This window comes from Leuresthes tenuis, unplaced genomic scaffold (assembly GCF_036924035.1).
Source record: "Leuresthes tenuis unplaced genomic scaffold, fLeuTen1.0.hap1 SCAF_4, whole genome shotgun sequence".
Classification (NCBI taxonomy): Eukaryota; Metazoa; Chordata; class Actinopteri; order Atheriniformes; family Atherinopsidae; genus Leuresthes; species Leuresthes tenuis.
In genome coordinates this window covers 27860793-27883635 of record NW_027325358.1, presented here as the reverse complement: position 1 = coordinate 27883635, position 22843 = coordinate 27860793, and the positions used below count along the sequence as shown (strand labels likewise).

At 40.7% G+C, this 22843-nt stretch overlaps 1 protein-coding gene across 1 annotated transcript; it reads left to right on the top strand.

Annotated features, from left to right (window-relative positions):
- The first annotated feature begins 14349 nt into the window (after nucleotides 1-14349).
- LOC140304764 (malate dehydrogenase, cytoplasmic-like) lies at nucleotides 14350-21244 on the top strand. Its single transcript, XM_072383531.1, has 9 exons — nucleotides 14350-14457; nucleotides 15503-15601; nucleotides 16144-16240; nucleotides 16854-17029; nucleotides 18455-18577; nucleotides 19415-19591; nucleotides 19679-19792; nucleotides 20152-20241; nucleotides 20808-21244. The coding sequence occupies exons 1-9, from the start codon at nucleotides 14455-14457 to the stop codon at nucleotides 20928-20930; spliced, it is 1002 nt and encodes a 333-aa protein (XP_072239632.1). The 5' UTR covers nucleotides 14350-14454; the 3' UTR covers nucleotides 20931-21244.
- Nucleotides 21245-22843: the final 1599 nt, after the last annotated feature.

The window sequence follows — 22843 nt, the reverse complement described above, 5'->3', positions numbered from 1 at the left end:
GATTAACACAAAACATTTATTTCTTGCAAGAAAGAGACAAGTCTGCACAACCTATCAGGAAGCTGGCTCAGAGTTGTCTGACTCACAAAATGATACTATTGCTATTTATATTATTTATGTTTACTGGCCACACAATGTTATGGGAAACTAACATTACTAGCCATTCAATGTTATGGGAAAATGAGTCCAGACAGTAAAAAACTATTTCACTAGTTACACAGTGTTATGAGATCCAAAAGGTAGGAGGAAGCCTCCCCTTTCACATAAACCTTTATTCTTGCAGCTTTTCTCATAGTATAACTCCATAATTTTTCTAACACCGTCCAAAAGTCCTATGCCTCCATTCAAACTGTCAAACTGTACATCCAAGACCTGCTTGCCAGAGGCTGGATTGTTAGGTCAAAGTCACCCCTTGCAGCACCAGTAGTCTGTGTCAGAAAACGAGATGGAACTCTCTGTGCAGTGATTACAGGTTGTTGAACCAGAAGACAGTACCTGACCATCACCCACTGCCTCGTATCCAGGACCTCTCTGATACTCTGGGAGGTCAGAGCTGGTTTAGTACTCTTGACTAGGGAAAAGCCTACCACCAAGGCTACATGGCTGAAGGTTCCTGCCACATGACAGCTTTCATATCCCCTTGGGGCCTATATAAGTGGGTGAGAATACCGTTTGGTCTCTGCAATGCTCCTGCTGCATTCCAGCACAGCTTGGAGGAAATGCTCATTACATTGCGTGATGAATGCTGTATTCCTTACCTTGATGACATTCTCTGTTACTCCAAAAGTCTGTCAGAGATCATGTTAATGCAATACGTCGTATACCAAGAGCCCTGCAACATCATGGTGTTTAACTGCGGCCTACAAAATGTGAGCTGATGTGGGGAGGTTGGCCTCAGCTCTTATTCTTGCCCAAAATCCTGACTCACAAAGTAACACAACACAACACTGCCTGACGTCAGACAGAGTGAACTGATAAGTGCTCAGGAGCAAGATGAGGCTATTAGTGAGATCATAAATCTCAAACAGGCAAAAGTAGTACTCTCAGAAGAAGACATGAAGAAAGGAAGTATCCCTCTGAAAAGGTTAATGTGTGAATGGGGAAAGCTGTACATAGAGTCTGATTTGCTGTATGAGCTGGAGAGTGGAAACAACTTGTTTTACCTGCTGAAAATTGGTCTATTGTTCTTAAACTCCTGCATGATGACATGGGTCATTTGGGGGAAGAGAGAGTCATTAGGTTAGCAAGAGATCATTTCTATTGCCCCTTCAATAAGGACACTGAGGCCTATGTTACAAAAAAAAATGCCCCTGTAAAAAGCAAAAGAAACCTGTGACCCATGACAGAGCACTGATGGGAAGCAACATGACCAACGCACCACTTGAGCTTGTGTCTATAGACTACATACACTTGGAGCAGAGCAGAGGGGGGTACGACTAAATCTTAGTATGCATAGACCACTTCAGTAGGTTTGCCCAGGTGTATGCAACACAAAATAAATAAACACCAGCGGGAGAAGCCAGACTGCAATCGAGGATCACAGTAGAGGAACCTATACTGATGGAACAAGATCAGGGGGGTATTCCAGAATGTGGGTTATGTGAAAACTCAGAGTAAGTTAACCCTGAGATAAGGGAAACTCTGAGTTATCCGTTCCAGAAAGAGAGGTAACTGAAACTCTGAGTCAATTACCATGGTAACAGACTCTGTGAACATAACCTGCTTGCTGGCAGGTTTACTATAAGAAACCCAGAGTTTCTACCTGTCTCCTCCCACATGAAGAAAGCTGGTAGACATAGATTGCCCATTCCTATCAAATCCGATTGACATCGAAGCCTTAGTGATTCGAAATGCTTTACGTCGCGAGAGAGTCTTCCGACCCAGATTAGACGTTTTATCGTTTCCAGAGGAATTTCTGTTAGAAACTCCTCAACTGGCGTTCCAGTAATAGAATTTCAAGGTCGGCTTTTTGAATCTGCCGATCCGGGTACAGCATTTCTTTCTCCGTTTTTAAATTGTTTTTATCATATACACCCTGTACAACTCCTTTACCGGTAACTGGGAAACATATTGACAACATTTAATGCCTACACAATGCCACATACAAATTTAACATGGTATTGACCGAAAATCTCACTGTTTCAGGCTGTGCTGTGGACGTTGATGACCCTCCTCCTGGTGATGCCCAACCATGTTCTGTTCAAGGATAAGAATGTGCCAGTTAGCCATTATCTATGCTCATCACTTCAGTGTACATGTCAAATGCCAAATTCCACTCTAGAATGTGAATGGGTAGAGCACTGACAGTAGATAATATTAAGACACAGTTCAGTAGGCCCCTTCGGATCTCTCCCTGTGGCAGCAGACAGCGTTTCCTCCTTCTCATCATCATCATCATCATCATCATCATCATCATCATCATCATCCTGTGATGCAGGAAAATATACTGTTTCAGTATATTTTTAACTATCATCTGAGGCAAGATATGAGTATGGAATACTTACAGTTGCAGGGTTTACAACTGTTTCAGTCGGAGCAGACTCGGATGAGCTTCCCCCAGCGATACCTTCAGCCACCGGGCGACCACTGTTTTGGCTGAGGGCCTCTGCCTTCTTTTTGTTGGCTGAGCAGAACTCAATGTTTCTTTGTTTTTTAATTAGTATTTTAACGAGTGTTGGTGTAGGCTACAGCGTCCCATTTTAAATGACTTCAATAGGTATAAAATAAAAATGTGTCTGTAAGTATCTCCTAAGTGGGGTATTAAGTGAGAAGATGTGTAAAAACAACATTTTATTAGGGGTTTAATTTAGTATTTCAAGTAGCCACTGAATTGATATTTACTTTGTTTAATAGCCTAAGTCAATTACAAAAATTTAATTAAAATTACAATGAGGCCCAATCATAGCCAAGCAATAAATGCCTTACCTTTTTTGAATTTTGTTTTTATATTTAATTTTTAGCTGCTTCCAGGTCCTTTTTTCCCCTGTTGGATTGCACCTAAATAAAAATCAGATGACATTCCTACTTATATTCATAACTATAGGCTGCTACGATCTTACGGTTAAATGTAAAGTCAATGGAGTAGTACATTCAAACTTACGCGTTGACTCGGGCAGCAATTTTTTCCCATGAAGTTTTTCTCTCCTTCGCTGCTGTATCTGTATTGCATTTGCGGCGAAATACATGTTCATACTCATCATAGGCCTGCAGAAGGACCTCCAACTCCATTGCAATGAAATAAGTTGCCCTTTTATTTTTCATGGTGACTCGTGGTATCGGTGCTCCATTGATGATGGCTTTTTATCATTGTCACTTGGCATCTACATTTGTGATAATGTAAGCTGCATCACATATGATCTTCACAATGCAGAGAATTACATGAGTTAGTTGTACTGTAATGTACATATTTTTTAAGATGGGAGGTCACATATCTGGACATTGATGCTGTGAAAGGATTTTCTATTCACATAGTTCCCTTCATCTAGTGCAGGCTCAATAATAGGAATATGTGTCCCATCTATGCATCCTATCACATTTGGAAGCCCTGCAAAATGACAGCTAATTGTGTGTGAGGCTTGTGATATATGGCCAGAGAATGTTACTGAGATAAATGATACATTGTGAGGAAGAACGGTAGCGTTCAAACAGAAATTGGAAATGATAAAACGTCAAATATGGGTTGGAAGACTCTCTCGCAACGTAAAGCACTCACTAATCACCCTCCTCAGTATTTAGTTTCCTGGTTTACTCATGTTCATTGTGGAATCCTCACTCGCCACAGTTAAGTCTCGTTAAGTCTTGTCTCAGTCTCGTTTCCATAGTCATGTTATTTATCCATAGTCTTGTTTTTGTTAACGTCTGTTAACGCCCTCTGTTTTTGCCTTGCTCCCTGTTTTTGTGTTTTGTGGAATAAACCTTTTTTTGGATTATTTGAAAGAACTGCATCTGGGTCCTACCTCACCACCGTTCTTGACAGTATTCCACAGGTTTACCTCAAAGACTTTCATAAAAAGTAAACCACAAAATGCATTTTAAAACACAAAATGGAAAGATCCATATGTCTTTGCATCATAATACACAAACATATTGTGGCTTGCTGTGAATGTGTTGCCGCAATGCATTGTGGGTGCTCTCTGTTCTCCGTTTATGAGCTGTATTTAGTGCTGTAGTGAAGTTTATGTGTTTACAGTTATGTTCAGTACGCAGTGATAGTGTAGTACAAGTTCTTTGTTCATGTTTACATTTTAAGTAAATGTACACCATGACTGAAAGTGGTGGGACGGAAAGTGAGGCCCACTTGTTCTGATGCTTGCAAAGTTACTGATGTTGATCAGTGATGTTGTTGTGAACTGCTGACAACAATAAAAGCAAGTGCTAAACACTCAGTGTTGATCTGAGATCGATTCTGTTTGCCCCTCTACCATTGCTATAAAATTTTAAAAATTATGGTATGAAAAATGTATGGGCTGCTGAGATCAGCCGAACGAGCATGTCCCCACTGACCAAAGTTACTTTTTCATTGAATATTAAACAAATAAAAATAGCCAGTAACCACAAGTTTTTTTCTGCTAATTTAATCATGTGTGTGTCTACTTTCACCTAAATAAAAGAAATATAAGAAAAATACAGGAATTATTTATAAAATAGCACTATTTAATCACGTCGCTCAGTTTTGTTTAATCCCGTAACAGCATACCAATCCACCCCCGTTTTTTAAAATATTGGTTCAGTTCCAACTTCTTCAGCACCCAGGAAGTGACATCACTCAATATTTTCCCGCTCAAACTGTAAAGAGAGGCAAGTGTTGGCAAACTTTCTTACCTATCTTTCATTGTTTTTATTGTCAGATTCACATCATCAAGCTCAACCTTTCAACATGCTTAAATTATATTTACTATTGTTTGGGAAAAAGCAAATAATTGTCTTGGAAAAATATATTCATTTCTTGTTTCCCTCATGCTATATGGTGCTCCATACCCTAGCTAATGTGGACGTATGGCTACTTTTAGCTAAAATCTTCAAACCCGTAACAAAAACTGTTACGGGGTTGTATCATTGTTACAGGGTTGAAGGTTGGACTGTTATTTCATGTTCGTTACTTTCACATAACAGATGGCTAAATCAAATGCAGAGCATCTAAGAGAGTACAGGGGGAGTAGAAATGCAGATCCACAGAGAAGGGAGGAATACCTCAGGAAAGAGTGTGAGCTATGGAAAAGAGATACAGAAGCAGGGAAAAAGAAATCAATTAATGACCTGAGTAAGAGAGCTCAAAGAAGTAAGGCGGGAGGAGTGGTGGAAGGCTAAAGAAAGACAGAAAAGGAAAGCTGAGATTGAAAACAGTGGGCCTACCTCTCTAACCCCTCTACATACTCCTGACAGTGAGAGTCAAGATAAAGTGCAAGCCAGACCAGGGTCCTCACGGTGAGGGAAATATGAGGGAAATATGTGATTGATAGGTTGTTTAAAAAACACTGCTATATACATGATTAATCTCATTATTGTAGTAGTTCCTAAGAAATGCACATTTGTAGGAAGGGAGTCATGGTTTACTGTTTTTAGTAGTGAATTCAGACGTCCCCCCTACACAATCACACACACACACACAAAGCCATGGTGGTCATTATTGCATCCTAGGGTATTGCTATGTCAGTACTAATCTGTAAAACTAACGATCCCCTTTCCATGTGTTGTATGGTTTCATTTTAGTCATTCAGCAGGCAAGAAAGCATCCAGAAAAGCAAGAGACAAATTGCGCAAAGAAATAGAATAACTAAAAAGGAAACTCAAACATCAGAAGAATCAGAAAGAAAAAAAACAAGAAAAGACTCCAGCAATCAATCAATAATAAAGACTCTCCCAGGTCCAAAGTCCGTCAGTTGCTGAAGAATTGTACAGTGAACAGCAAGGTGCAGAAAACATTACTGCACCATGCAAGGTGCAGAAAACATTACTGCACCATGAAGCCCTAATTCAGGACATTAAGAGGAAGTACAAGAATGCCAGAAATGAAAAAGGAAAAAAAATGTCGCTGAGGTTGTTGTCGGGAAGATAGTAAAGAAATACAGGCTGCAGAGGTGGTCTGAGAAAGCACTAGGCTTTTCAAAGAAACGCAGGAGCTTGTGTGATAATGAAGACCTGAATAATAACTCCACCAGACAAGCTTACAATAGGTACTCTGATAGATCCTTGGTGAGCAAGACATTCTTCACAAGAGATGATGTGAGTCGGATGATGACGGGGAAAAAGCAAACAATAACAAAGAAGAAAATTAAAATGCAAAAACAATTCCTTGTAGACACCATGAAAAACCTTCATAGGAAGTTTCTGGTAGAGAACAACACCAGTCACATCTCCTATGCCTCATTTTGCCGGCTGCAACCCTTTTGGGTTGTCCACCCCTCCCTTTCAGATCACGACACATGCCAGTGCAGGTTACATGAAAACCTGGGCTTTCTGGCTGACAAGCTTTGCCAGCTTAAGCTAATTGTAATATCAAATTTAGAGAGCCTCACAGAACTTGTCTGCTGTGACATTGGCAGCAAGGCCTGCATGTATGGAGAATGTGAAGACTGCAAAAACTGAATAATTCCCCTCTCAAGCTCATATAATGGTGCACAGAAGGTGACCTATATGCAGTGGGCCACAGAAGACAAAGCAAATCAAATGATGAACAGAGCTCGGTCTAAGTTTAAGAGGCATCTCTTCAACATCAGGCAACAGTATGCCTACTACCGTGGACTGCGCAGCTGCATGGCCAATGATGAATGCCTTATCCACATTGACTTCTCTGAGAACTTTTCTTGTAAGTACAGCACTGAAATTCAGTCAGTACACTTTGGATCATCCCACCAACAAGCCACACTTCACACAGGGGTCATCTATGTTGGTGGAACCCAAGAGCCAACCTGCTTTACCTCCATCTCACCATCCAAGCACAAGAGTCCAGCTGCCATATGGGAACATCTGAAACTTGCACTGGACTATGTGTAGACCACATACCCAGCAGTGTCCGTTGTGCACTTTTTTTAGTGATGGGCCCTGTACACAGTACAGGCAGAAAGGAAACTTTTTCCCCTTCAGTACAGAGCTTGATAAGAGAGGACTGAGAGGGACATGGAATTTTTTCGAGTCACCAGTGCTTATGAGCTCTTCAAGGCCCTCTCTGAGACTGACACTTTGATCATATTGTATTTGATCGAAGATGAAGTTGTTGAGCAGACACTGCAAAGGATGCCGTCCACCATTCCACCAGTCCCAGGAACCATGCGCATCCATCAAGTCATCACTCTTGCTCGAGGGGAGATAACATTGCGAGATGTCAGCTGCATGTGCTCCACCCATCAAAAGCTTGAATGTGAATGCTAGAATACAAAGCATTTCAGCTTTGTCAGGAAAGTCCCAGCTACTGTGCCACAAGAGCACAAACAAATCAATTGGGATGACCCAGGGGTAATAGGGGCGTGGTGTGTGCTCACATATGATAAAACATTATATCCAGGAAAGATCCTTGCCACAGACGAAAACAATGTTCAAGTCAAATGATTGCACCATGCCGGAATAACCAAAAACAGCTTATTTTGGCCTCTACTAGAGGATGTACTGTGGTATCCATTTGATGATGTGCTTGAGCTCATCCCGCCTCCTCAGCCTGTGACAGGACGTGATTCACGTCACATGCAAGTTCAAAAAGAGATCTGGGACAGACTGTCTAAAGGATGAAAGGACCATAAACAGCAGGAACAACAGATCAGATAAGAAAAGAAATGATCCACATTCACTCATCAAAGTTGTTAGTTCAAAGTTTAGTGAATGCTCAGTTCCCAGATTTTAGCAGACAACAATGTACTTTTTTTCACTGCTGATACTGTGTTAAGAACATATGAAATTATTTTAATTGTTAATAGTTAATAATTAAGAGTGTAACTGTGTGTAAACTGTGTTGTGATGTTGATTGTTACATTGTTAAACTGATTCCAGAGAGACAGATGTTGCATACAGTATTCAGGCTGTATGCATTGTTCTATTTGTGTGTCTGCCTGCGTGTTCGATTTTCACAGCCCGGGATGCATACTCTAATTGAGCGACTGACTGACGAACTGTTATTTGGTGGGTTAGGACATGCTTTGCAAATCACTCAAGGCTGCCTAATCATGTATTGTCTCTGTGCCAGCAAAGGGTGCATGAAGGAACGCCAGAATTCACCTCTCAGTCAAGGGAGTCGTCACTTGGATTCAAGCAGGGACAGGCTGCCAGGTCACTGAGGGATATGACTACTCAAGGCTCTTTTCAACTGTAGCTCATCTTTCTAATCCCCAGGCGCTGTAATTGGCTGCCCACCGCTCCAGTGTATGGCATCTGTCTGGGTGTGTGACCCTGTGCATGTGCATATGTGTGTTCAACAGGTGCCGATCTGGATGGGTTAAATGTGGAGGACAAATTTAATTTATCTACATGACAAATAAAGACTTAATTTAACTAACTTAACGTAACTTAATCTCACCTTCGTTTTTTTTCTTGTAGGTGTGTTTATATAATGTTAAATCTAAATCTAAAACTAAATCACCAGTTCAATCGTGAAAATTGTGGTGCCAGGCACTGAACACTAGAGGTCTACAGGCTTGATTCCCCTGAAGACCACCCATGTTGTAGAAATCCTGCAGATTTCATCTAACCATGCCATCTTGCATTTGAATCTGATATTGCTTCAAGTTGTAGCTGTTCCATACTTTGATCCACAATAGGTGGACAAAGTAATACAAGGCACTGCATTAGAGTCAGGACAAGAGGAGGTGGGGTAAAGCTTATAACATGTGGGATGTAGAAACTTATTCTCCCATGAGGATTAACTCTAATGGGTTTGGAGTCTTCTTGCCCTTTCCTGTAACACCATAAGTCTTTACACGTCCTTAAGGAATATAATTTAACATGCTAATTTTAGATCAGCTAATGCTAATGTTTCCAGGGATCAACGCTGCTCTCCAAAAGCCTGGCTGTCCTTAAGCTACTCTGCTCCTCTGCTACCTTTCCTATAGCACCATCCTCAGGACAAACTGGACAATTGTATATCCATTTAATGCAAGGCTCCAGTAAAACTGGATTAACAAAATAGTTTGTTTTGCCAAACAAATTACTTTTATCCTATCACCTAGCACTGCTTAACAAGAAAAAATCTCAAGAAACAGGCAGGAAAATTAAAAAATCCCACAAGTTTATACTCATGTCCTTTGCTATTGTTTCTGATTTTGAATTATATAAAAATTCTGAGATAAGTCTGCTTTTCTTACAGGTGAGTTGATTCTGCTCAACTCCTTACTGTCCCCATGTAACCCTAAAATATGGATAATCCAACCAAGAACACCCCCCCCCCCCCCCCCCCCCCCCCACAGTGACGTCAACCAATTCCTATTTCACTCAGTGCTTGCTTGCATTTTACAGTTGCTTCCATCATTAGCAGTGATTTTTACATGTGCTACACACGAAAAGCTTTAGCAGTCCGGCCAGTGGCTATTTGTGTCTTCAAAATCGTATTAAGGGACTAGACCGACTGCAGCAGTGTGCCTTTGTGCGTGTGTGTAGGCTAGGTAGGGGTTGAGGTGAGTTGGATGCGGCCATAGGAGGCAAGGGAAGGCAGCGCGGTACAGTCGTCTCTTCCTCCGCGGCAGTATTCTGTCGCATCTGCCTGTCTGTCTCTCTCTGTATCTCCTTGTCTCCGTCCCGTGCTGTGTCTCGCCACCATTTCTGCCTAAGAAGACGCTAATTATTAGTTGTAGCCAACAGAACTCCGACGGGATCATGCTGACGCTGATGACGTCCATGTATCTGGTGGTGCGGGCGGTTTCCCCACAGGTGAGTTGAAAGCGGCACAGCTGTCTGCTTGCTTGACCGCTGCGGAGCCCGCTTCCTTGGACGCACCATGATAGACAAATTCTGGAGCTAAACTTGAGCCTCAGGCCGTTATGACTCACTTTGTCCCGCTATTAAGTGTATGTCTTCATTTTTATTCGTGCTGCAGTAATGAACAGATGGGGAATTTAGTTAATGTAGGCTATAGCCAATGTTTTTTGTTGTTGTTGTTTGTTTTTTTTTTTACTTTAAACTTGGCGTTCCCCCATTAGATTTCAGCTATCAAAATGGCCGCAAGAAACCATACACTTTATTCGAAAGAGTAGGGGAACTCGGCAAGTTGCAACTTTCAGCGACTGTCTCCGTAGCGTTGTCAAAATGTTCAGTGTTATGGTGAAGCCAAACAAAGTAAATAGAAAAATATCCGCTCGTTGTCGTCATAGTAAAAGTCCCTAATGTTACTTTTTTGTTGAACATCACACTAACGATGAATCTGTAAAAATGATTGTCATAGATTTTATATCTTCTAAATATTCTAAATATGTTTTCAAAATGTCGTAAAGCATACATTACTAAATAACAATACACGTCGAAACAATAATGTCAATAGATTCTTAAATTTCTGCATTTATGCAGCCTACATAAAAAGAAGTCATCATTACTATGACAACTTTGCATGAATAACCAACCATTGAAATCTTGGATTTTAGAATTAAGTAACATTCCTCTGAAAGCAGAGAGAAGCCATAAAAGTAATTACTATATTAAATGTTTGGGAAGAACAATGATTAAGAGAGGGATGTTGATTAAGCATCTTATAGTTGTGTCAATTTTTATTTTGCTGATTTAGAAATGGAAAAAAAATAGCTTTATGCAGCTGTCATTCGGCTTTTATGTTGAAATCTGATTAACCAAACTTCCTGCACTGTGACTTGTCTTTGCTGCTACCTTGCTGCAGCAGAACAGGCTGCAGATTATCAGCACCATGGTCCAGGTTCCAGCGCCACTGAGCTGTTTTAGCTCTGTTTGGCTTAAAGGATGCTGAAACCAACAAACAGCTTGGAGATCCAATATGGCCATAGGTGTCCTTGATAGGTTTGCATATAGACATGATGGTGACTGAAAACTTCACCTGGCTGAAACTGACCCCCTTTCTCTAGTCTCTTTGAAAAAAAAAATCCCCTATATCGATTACATTCACTTATTTTTCCTCAGCTCGCAGTTTAGTTACTTGACATTCACTACAAAAGCAGAAGTGCACGTACAGTTGACTAGATTAACAAAATCTAACAAAATGCCTTTACTGACCTTCATATGTGCACGTAAAGGGTTGAAATAAGTAGGGCATGAAAAAAATCTCAAACCCAAAGTTGGAACTTTTGATTTAATTGTATTAAGAGTTATTTTCAATGGAACCAAGGGGTCGGGAAGACCAACCTGACAAGATGTATCAAATATATATTTATCAAATTTGATCAAATAAAAATGAAAGGTTTTAATTTGATTTGTGATGCTCGGAAGAATCTAGGTATAAACAGTGTAGAAATATTATGTATTTTATTGTATCAACAAAAACAGACTCTGTACTTGACCCTTGATTTTCTGACTGTTGTTTGTAATCTTAGGGTTGTCCTACTATATTACTAATCTCCACTAGCAGATCAAAAAGCTCTGAACAGATTTAACTCCTGTCAGTCAGCACTTAACAAGCTGATTGACATTTTAACAAGCTGCCAGCCAAAGTAACTTTCTGTAGTCTGGGGTGTTAACTTGGCCAACTCTGAGTTGAAAATGTTCCCCAAGGAAATGGAGATTTTGTTGTGAACTGATCTCACTATTATTTTCCTTTATTTTTTAAGTGAGATCTGTAGACCCTAAACAGGAACATTGTTTTCAGTGGCAAGGACTATTTTTCAATTGGCATCCTCCCACACCAGCGGAGCCAACTCACCAGCAGGTGGTGATCAGTTGACAGTTCCGCCCCTCTCTTCCCCCTAGTGTTCAGAACATACTGCCATACTGTCCAATGATACAACCATAAAGTCGATCATCGAACTGCAGCCTAGGGTGTCCTAGAGGTGTTTAACAGAACACCACTGTGATTCAGATCGGGGGGCCATGCCTCCCAATCACGCCCTTCCAGGTCTCACTGTCATTGCCCATGTGAGCTTTGAAGTCCCCCAGCAGAACGAGGGAGCACTCTCCCTAGTGCCTCCTCTGACGACCAGACCGCCAAAGTGTCCGCCTTTGGCTGCTGCCCAACTCACAGTGCACCCGACCCCCTTGGCCCCTCCCACGGGTGGTGAGCCTCTTGAGTATAGGCCTGGCTACCAGGCACTCGCTGGGCCCTGGCTCCAGGGAGAGGCCCCGGTGACCCACATCCGGGCAAGGAAAAAATGTCTTCCAAGTGTCCTTTTCTTCATAGGGGGTCTCATGATCCCTGGTCCCTCATTTAGGATCTGTTTGCCTTGGGTGACCCTACCTGGGTCAAAAGCCCCAGAAAACATAGCTCCCAGAATCATTGGGACACACAAACCCCTCCACCATGATAAGGTGATAGCTCATGGTGGGTGGTTAAACTAATTTTGAGTAAATCTTTTGTAATCAACTGTACTATACATTCAAATCCTGCACAGCTCAATAAAGCATTACATTATGATACTACTATAAACATTTCTCAATGGTATCTAAACAAAATAAAAAACAACTAACCCACAATCTTTTCTTGCATTCTGACACAGAATTAAAAATCAATAAGAGATAAGATAAAATATTTGCTTTAATATAATGCATGAAGTGAAGTGGTGGAAAGTGGTATAGTATTTTCTATTTCTTTTTTTGGTCCAATTTTTACAAAGTTTGGAGGCACTGTTTTATGCAGAGCTTTATAACGGTCCAAGTGATACAAGTATTTCACGTGGAGCCACAGCAACACCTTGATTCTTTTGTTGTAGATTTGCTGGTTTGCTTGGGATCATTGTCCTGTGAAATGACCCAATTTCAGCCAAACAAACTGTCAAACAGATGGTCTCACATTTGACTCTAGAATAATTTGATATACATGTTATTGGTTCATTGTTGTCTGAGAGATTGCAGGGTGCTCGGGTTATGCAGTTATAAAACAAGCCTTGTGCATTGTGGCCAAATAGCTCCACTTTCATAAAATTCTATTCAGTCCAGTGTTATGTAAAAAGAACAAATTCACAAAAGTCACCTCAAGGCATGTCAAAAAATTCAGGCCTGCTCAATCAGATTATAACCCAATTCAATCAAAATCATTAAAACCCAAATAAGTCTAATTTGTATAATGCCAGTTCCTAAAAAGCTGCCTTGCCATGGAAACAATTTGCACTTGCAATCTTCTCAATCCCTCATCCTGACAACAAACAAAGTGACAGGAGAGGAAAACTTTCTTTTATCAGGAGCAAACTCCAGCATTACTGTCTTTGGATTGATAGTGTCTTACAGTATCCTTGGGTGAAATCCTTAACTCTGCATTGCCCTCTAGTATGTGTTTATCACTTATATCGCTTTGGATAAAAGCATTTGCTGAATGAATTAGACATTATGAGAGGCAGTCTTCCCATGTTCTGATCTCTTATCCTGCTCGGAGTAGATTAAATTTCGAGCATAAATTGCAATGGTGATGCACCCTGGTAAAGATTGAACTGCTTTCGTGGTTGAACCTGAAGTTACCTCACCAGTCCTGGTTTATAGTACAGGCATTTGAGCACCTTGCAGTCATTTAGCCACAAGCTCCTCATTATACCAGAGATTCCAACATTATCTCAACGTCATGCAGTATGAGCCCAACAGGTGACACATGGCCCATATTGGATCAAGCAACATGACAATGGTCCTAAAGACAACAATTAATCTACAACAGCATGGCTGAAAAATAATAAAGTTATTTTAGTGACCCAGTCAAACATCAACCCCATTGAAATTCCACGTTGAGACCTTAATAGAGCTGAACATAAATGAAGATCTGTAACCCAACTCTGTTCCAAACTTTTTTTTGTCTCTGCTCACCACATATCTGGAACTTCTCCATCTTTTAAAAAATAATTTGCTTCATCCATTGTGGTTTTCCCCATTGATTCCACCACATTTGACTAATAGTTTCAAAATGCAGCACTGAAGCAACATGTCAAACACATCACTGACATTCTTTTGTGTAATATAAATGTATAATCATTCAGCAATTTGCAGTTTGACTTTGATACCCAAGTCTCAAACGTGTTTTGTACTGCAGTACACGTGGTGTAATTCCGCTAACAGCCACGGAACGCCGCCAATGCACAGCTTCCAGATGCTCTCCTAAAAAAGAACACTTTTCAGAAAATCGTCTACCATTTGTGACACGGGTGGGCGCGGTTTGAGAGGAGTGATGCATCATGGGAGGATGTGTTTTTATTGTCGATTTGGTTTGGTTCAAAAACTGCTTTCTTATGCCAAAATGACTACAAATCCCATGCTAAGTGGTGGAGTTAATTCACCGCCCGATTTTACAAACCACGGATAGAGGTGACCCCTCCGTCTGATCTTGTCCGTGTCTGAGCAGGGAGAACAGCCGCTGGAAAAATCCATCTTCAACCGCTAGCAAATATGGTAAAAAAAAAAAAAAAGACTATTTCCCATGTGGTGTCTGATTGCAAACTTTTCAGTATGTTATTGGCGCCATCTTTTACAGTAATGTTCTCGAAATTATATTAATTGTGTGTAGTGTCATACATTAATAGTTAATGCTGACAATGAAACCTCATCAAATCTCACTTCGTGTAAAAGTGCTGATGTTGTTGTCGGTGTTTTTCTTGAGGTTATCTGTGTGCTGCGTTCATCTTACAAAGCTCAAGGGCAGAGTTCTCATATGTAGTGTGTTGCGCAGTTACATCGTGGAAATGGGAATGGGGGTTGAATGAAAACACGGAAATATAGCATCATGAACGGGCAATGCGGGTTTGTTGGACCTGGAGTTTCACCCGCCTGCCGACGGTTCATTCATGTAATCCATTTTAATAGGAACAGGCGGTGGCATGGCGTCAGATGACATATCCTTCTTTCTCCTCTCTCTGTCGTGTTAACCAATCAGGCTAAATGCTTCGGCAGGTTGAATCCCGGCTCGCAAACCGAACAGTTAACGGACCTTGACTCGTTTTTCTTCGTTAGAATGTACCGTTAGAAGATTTCTGAATACTCAAGAAATATTATGACTGGCACTTGTTCCACTTGTTTTCCATTAATCTGTCACAGAAGTGGGTGAAGGAAGTTTATCTGCCGATTGATTCATTGCATGAATGTCGAATTGTAGAGGGACATCGACCACGTCTGCCGAGGTCCAAAATTAAACTGAGTGACTAATGTATTCATGCTTGTATGCAAGGTCATTGGAATTTGGTAGCAAGTCTTCTTCATGCAGAGGACAGACTTCCACAGCAGTAGGAGTCTCTAATAATGGCCTTTTAACCCATGGCCTCCCATCTTTTAAATAAACTCCCCTTACTTGGTAGGGAAGAACATCCATTTGTAAAGTTTATTCCACGAGTGACTTGACCCACAGAGCAACCCTGCTTGCTACTGCTGCATCTTTTCCTGCCTCCTTTGATATATTTAAACCAGTGATCCAAATGAACAAAGCCTGTTTCTTTGCCCTCAGGCAGAACCAATCCGTGTTGTTGTGACCGGTGCTGCAGGCCAGATTGCCTACTCCCTGCTGTACAGCATCGCAAAGGGAGATGTGTTCGGAAAGGACCAGGTAAGACTCATTCTGAGCTTTGGTTATATAATCTTTTAGGAGCAGTTGCAAAACCCCCTTTGCCAGATCACAGCACCAACAGCTGTGCAAAGCTCTGTGTGTATCTGTTATGCAAAGGAATTACCATGAATGGTGAACATATTCACTGTTGGGATGTACATATCTCAGTAATTCAGAGGGGTAAAAAAGAAAAGGACAATTACCATGATTATGGTTCAAATTAAAAGGAAAATGTTAGATTTGAATGACGCACTCATGCTGACAGTCTTATAAGGATAAAATGATGATGAAGTTCAGTTAGAAATCTGAATATTTGTACTTGTATTCATCAGGAGCTTGCTTCACTTTAGATGTTTAGCTGCTTTGCCATTGTCCTTGAAAATTGGACCAGTGTTTTTCCAAATGTATTCACCTACTACTTAATGACAAAATTGGAGGAACCCTCCCACTGGAAATATTCTGGATCCTTAGAGGAGCAAAGTTCTTTGAATGAGATATAGTTCTGTTCAATTTAGAGTCTCTGTTCTCTGTTCCATTATTAGCCAGTCATCTTGATCCTGCTGGACATCCCCCCCATGTTGCCGGTGCTGGATGGAGTCGTCATGGAGCTGCAGGACTGCGCGCTACCTCTACTCAGGGGTGAGCCTACACTGTGTCTGTGTCCTAACATCTATTTAGCCATTTCCACACCATTGTAATGAAATTTATCCCAGCAGAAGAGATTGGGTTTCATTTGGAATGTAGTACACACTGTCTGTTTGTGTGTGTTTTTTGTCCTTCAGAAGTTTAGTGCAGTAACCTCCCCTCTGCTGCTGTGTGCAGGGAGAAGGAGTGTCTACAATATGGCTTCTGGTTGGCTGGTGGTTTTCACCACAGTAGCGAATCAGAGCAGTTGTGGGACAACAATGAACAGAGTAGATATCAACCCAGAATAAAGTCTACAGTGATTGCTGCCAGCTTATGTCTAAGAAGCTAATAGTATGTTATCGTTGGGATCAGCTGAGGTGGCAGGAATCTATCTTGAAGGTTGGCACAGTTGTAAGCCTCCTGTTACAAGTGAAAGTAGGAGTGAATTCAAGACCACATACAGAACAATTTATGAAAATAAACAGCATGATCAATTTGACAGGATGTCATGAACATAATTTACACAGAGAGGTCTTGGGTTCATTACCTTCTCCATATCAGTATGCTTTGCGGGAATTAAAGAGATGCAAAGCATGTTTACCTCCTCCCTGTCTTTCCCCCACAGAGGTCATCCCTACTGACAAGGTGGAGGTGGGCTTCAAGGACATTGATGCAGCCATCTTGGTGGGCTCCATGCCTAGAAAAGAGGGGATGGAGAGAAAGGATCTCCTTAAGGCTAATGTGGCCATCTTCAAGACACAGGGAGCCGCCCTGGACAAGTATGCCAAGAAGACCGTGAAGGTGATCCCTCAAGTTTAATTAAGTCAGGAATCAATTATCAAGATTTGTTTTTTAAGAAGTTAGTTGCAGCTGTCCTGCACAGGAAATAAAAGTGCTTACATAGCCCTCATCAGAATAAGTATTTCGCTTCACAAAGCCAGCAGTTTCTCTGCTGTTAACGTAGCTGCTTGCGATTTCAATTTCAGTTAAAGTTCAAATCGGGCCTCCAAAACCACTGGATCAAAGTTCCACAGTAGGCCTTGGGTTATTTGTAGTATGCACTAAAATGTGTTAGCAGTCATTTAGAAGTGGGCCCTCGATGATCCAAAGTCCTCTGTGAGGCCCAACATCAGAATGATGAAAGAGGTTGAGTTTCTCTTGAGGTCAAAGTTTCACATGCAGAGAATCTGTGGGGAAAGTAAAACAGCTTAACATCAACAACGAGGGAGCTTTTAAGTAGTTATAATGAAAAAAATGTAATAATACAAGACGGTTTTCTCTAAAATGCCCAAAACTAAGAAAAATTACTCAAACAATGTATACACTGTTTGCATCTGATATAACACCTGATCTAATTTTCTTTGGCTTTGTCATGGACATAAATCCAGCATCAACTCAACTTATGAACAGTCAGTCCCTGCAGTACTTGTTTGGTAAAGAAGTAAAAGTGTAAGAGCCAAATTTCATTCTAAATATTTTACTTAATTTTATTTGTAGAAAACCACATACTGTTTAGATTTTCATGATTGTTTAATAGCTGGTAATAATTTATGTTTGGATCAATATATTGTTAAATGTTGCTAGTTTGTGGACAGAGTGAACAAAAAAGTCCATGAGTGGGATTTATGGAGTGGATTGAAACTGCTGACCTGAATGGATATGTGCAAAATATAGAGTTGGAGCCTAAACTTTCTATCCTACAAGCTAACTCATGGTTTTTGTAATAAAAGAATGCTTTACCCCTGTAGGAAGATTTGACAGCATCTAAATGTGTTGGATCTGGCTGTTTTGCTGAACAGTTACTAGAGACCAAGTGAACAAATGCACTTTCAAATGTCAACGGGCCGATTTGACGAGCTTCTTCGCCGTATACAGCCATTAAGACCGGAAAAAGCAACTGCCGGAAATTACATTCTGAGCGGACCAATCGCAACCATTGCGGTTCGCGTCAACTCGACGCGTAGTTAGGATTTTTTGGAGGTGCACGTCAGGCTATGGTATAGGGGTCCACGTCGACCCACGCCGTTGATGTGGACAGAAGCATAAACTAGGCTTAACAAGTTTCGTAACGTGTGGCATTTTAGGATGGGTGCATCAGAATGTCCTGTTACAAGCATTTTCTCAGAAAGTCATGTCAGTTTTTAGTGATATTTGTGGCTGTGTGACTGACAGATTAATCAAACCCGCTGTTTGTCTAATAGAGATGTTTGATTTTCATCCTGTCAGGTTTTGGTGGTTGGAAACCCAGCAAACACAAACTGTCTGATTGCGTCCAAGTCCGCTCCATCTATCCCTAAGGAGAACTTCTCCTGCCTGACCCGACTGGACCACAACAGAGCCTGCTCACAGGTACACACCAGTTTTCACTTTGGTTTTCACATTGTCAGGAATATAAAGCAAGTAAGAGTGTAATTACGTATAAAGGCAGGAGGGTGAGTTTGAGCCATCTTATTGACAATATGTATGTTACTTTTGTGAGTTTTGACAAACATAATATATTATTGAGTACATATCAGCAAAACTGCAAATGAATGTGGGCTAATGTGTTGGAATTGTCGCATTGTATTTATGTTTACCCTCTAAAATATAACCAGATGGTGTAAAACATTTTTTAAAAAGCCAACTTTTAACAATGGTTCAGCTCTATGAGCAACTGTAAATTCAGTACTCTAGACCCACATCACAGTCTAATGGATTTACTCCACGGTCGTCCTTTCCTAAGTTCTTAAGAGTCTCTCCTTCTATCTTTCCCTACCACCATGATGTTTTCCAGTGAAGTCAAGGTAAAGTGCTTATAAAAGACTTAAAGGCTTATAAGCTTATAAAAAATGTACCCCCTGTACAAATCTACGTGAATGGCAGGATGGAACTTTTTTTAGCAGAACAAGGCATTGTAGTAGGATGAGCAGTGCTACTCACTTTACATGTCAGTGCTGTGGCTGATTGGAGTGTTTACGTCATCGAGGCTGCCCTGATGTTTTCGAACATATAATGCAGCTGTGCTACATAAACTGCTTCATAGTGTCACTAATGATTGTATAGCACTTTTTTATTGTACATCTACCGTAATGTGCGCTGCACTTTTTCTCTATATTCACACACTGGTGAGCATATCATAGGCAACATCATCACATTGGTATTTTTTGATGCATTAAGAGAACACTTGTATTTGTTTCTAATCTGCAGGTGGCGATGCGCTGTGGTGTGTCCTCTGACAAGGTGAAGAACGTCATCATCTGGGGGAACCACTCTTCCACTCAGTACCCTGACGTCCACCACGCCAAGGTCAACATCCAAGGCGCTGAGACGGCTGCCTACGACATAGTGAAGGACGACGCCTGGCTCAGAGGAGACTTTATCTCTGTGAGTGTCTGGCCTCTCACCTAAATTGAGAATGAAATTAGATACAACAGCGCTCTTCATTTAAACTTTCTCCTCTCACTCCTCCAGACAGTGCAGCAACGCGGTGCTGCGGTTATCAAGGCCAGGAAGCTGTCCAGCGCCATGTCTGCCGCCAAGGCCATCTGCGACCATATGAGGGACATCTGGTTTGGCACCAAGGAGGTCAGTGCGGACCTCTGGGCGGATGCCAGATCTGAATTCTTCAGTTTGACAGCGCTACAGGCCACTGACAAAAAGGAAATTGTTGCATTTCAGTGTGCTAGATGGGGATTGTAAAAAGTGTAACATTTTAGTGGCTTTGATTTGGACTGTGGTGTGAATTTGTGTTGCTGCTGAACAACAGAAGCCCCTTTTAAAATACGCATGCTTTTCTCATTTAATACAAAAAAATCTGAGCAGAAGATGGTCACAACTTTGAAATGTCCTACTTCATTCTGAATTCAGTGTGAGAATGCAGCAGCAGAAAAATGACATTTGTTTAGTAAAGACTTATTGGGATTTATTTGTATTTTTCCTGACAGGGGGAGTTTATCTCTATGGGGGTGTATGCTGGTGGAAACTCCTACGGCATCCCAGAAGACCTCATCTATTCCTTCCCTGTTCAGATCAAGGTGAGCCAACATTATTTTTAAAAACCAATCCAAAATTTGTGTCTAATGTAATGGATACAGACATTGTTGTTGGGCAAGGATTCCTTTAAAAAACAGACAAACAAAACAAAACAATGGGGATATTCAAATGAAGATCATGTACATGTATTTCTTCTGCTGACAATCTGATCTGATAGCATCCCCTCTCACCTGCTACATTTGTGTCATGGTATGCATTCACCGGGTATCGCATAAATGTGTTTTTCCACACTAATTTACGAAATACATCTGGGATTAACTGAACACTCGACAAGTTGTTGGGGGTGTTGATTTCAGCAGTAAAAATAGGTTCATTCATTGATTATTTTTTTCTCTTCCATTCAAGAATCTGTTCTTCATAGCTTTTATCAACTCAGAAGCACTTTGAGTTTCCTAATTTTTTTCAAGATGTTTTACTTTGGATTCATGGAGTCATTTGTCTGTAATATGAAATATAGAAACAAACTAGTGATAAGAAAATCTTAAGTGCATGCATAAATGGAGAACATACCTGAAAGCTGACTTATCCCTTTTTATGTCATTCACAGAACAAGACCTGGAAAATGGTCAATGGACTCTCCATTAATGACTTTTCCCGAGCAAAGATGGATGCCACAGCGGCAGAGCTGGTTGAGGAGCGGGACACTGCCCTGGATTTCATTTCTCAGTGACTGTCAGCATCTGCTGGCCAACAGCAGCTCTTAGATCCTGTAAAGGCTCGCTGCTCTCGTCTCTGAAGACAATGACCACCACAATAATAACCGTCCGAGCTGTTGTCCGTGTGTCACCCCTGTGTCTGTGTGTGTGAGCATGAGTGCACACCAGTGTGTTTAATTACGCCACCTCTTCAGGTTTACTAAAACCTGTTCTAATCTCTACAACCTGGCCTCTGTCGACACCAAGAGAATGTCTCTGTTGGTAGATAACTTTGAGGAAACTGTAACAAAAAATTATCTTCAGTAAAATAAGGAAACTGACGACTAGCTCAAGCCTCTTTCACGTGTCTTTGGCATCTCTTTATCTCCTGTTTTTTCCTTTATAAGTTGAGCTATGTGATCACACCCAACTGCAACACCACACGATCACTGCCAAAGTACAGTAAAATACATATTCATATTCTGACATGACTGATTTGCTCCTGAGGTAAAACTATGAAAGCTTTTAAAAAAAAAAAAAACGGGTTACAGAACTTAAGCATTCAATGCTCACTTTCAGCTGTAAAATAAATATATTTATTTTTGTTAAGATCAGTTTTGATCTACTGCTTTATTATTTTGCTCCTCGGTAACTTGCAGTAAATTACAACCACTACAACCTACAACCACACGGGGGCAGCATCAGTCCAAACTTGGCAGGGAAGTTATATAAAAAGGTGAAGTGAGATTCTATTCAGTTTTTTAAAATTAATTTCGTCCTTTAAATATAACCATATTACTTCTAAGTCTACCTTAGAAGTAATGTTTATCTATTTCTAATCATTCCAGTGTATGACAGAATGAAACTTTATTAAAATTCCTTTTATGTAACTAAAGTTGAAACATGAAACATTTAACCTCTTAGTTGAGTTAATGAAAAACTCAAATTAAAATTGCACCAACACTAATATTTTATGAACAAAACAGATGTAAGGGGGAGAAAAACTAACTGCACAAACAACAGACTTTGTAACGATATGAATGAGAATATAGTCAAGAGTGAAACGTGAGCTAAATGTAGTGAAGGACACATAAACGTTGGTTTAAAATATTTACTCTATTCCAGGTTTGATTTGTTTAGTTAATGAATTAGCAACTACAACATGTTAGAAAAAAGTAGATGATGAAAAAGATGATAGTAAAACAGATATTGAGTGAGCTGAGTTGATTCATTACAGGACAGCAGAGTATAGCTCTGCCGGAGAGTATTCAGTGGTGGGCAGTAGTAATTTGTCAGTTCAATTCAATTCAATTTTATTTATATAGCGCCAGATTACAACAATTGTCATCTCAAGGCACTTAAGTAATATAGTCCAATTCAAGCCAATTGGAATTCAATTCATTGTAATCATAATCCAATTAATTCATATAGAGCTAATTCAAAAAATTAATATCCTAGCTAAGGAAACCAACAGATTGCACCGAAATGTGTCTTCAGTCCAATCTCCCGTCCTGAGCGTGCCTGTGGCAACTGTGGAAAGGAACGACTCCCTTTTAACAGGAAGAAACCTCTGGCAGAACCAGACTCAGGAAGGGTGGCCATCCGCCTCGACCAGCTGGGGTTTGAGAAGACAGAAAAGAGGGAAAAGAGGGGGGAAAAACACCATAACGCCATTCAAAGGATATCTGTTGGAACAGGGAAACATAGGTTAATAACCACAATAATGTCACATGTACATAAAATCAATTTTGAAATTAAACAGGGGGAAAAAGAGAGCAAAGTGAGGAAAGGTGTGACAGATGAGGTCCCCCAGCAGTCTAAGCCTATAGCAGCTTAACTATGGGATGTTTCAGGATTACCTGAGCCATCCCTAACTGTAAGCTTTATCGAAAAGAAAAGTTTTAAGCCTAATCTTAAAAGTGGAAAGGGTGTCTGCTTCCCGGACATT

Coding starts and splice junctions, on each gene's coding strand:
- LOC140304764 (XM_072383531.1), top strand. Junction 19,793..20,151: donor TCTGGTTTGGCACCAAGGAG/GTCAGTGCGGAC, acceptor TTTTCCTGACAG/GGGGAGTTTATCTCTATGGG. Junction 20,242..20,807: donor CCTTCCCTGTTCAGATCAAG/GTGAGCCAACAT, acceptor TGTCATTCACAG/AACAAGACCTGGAAAATGGT.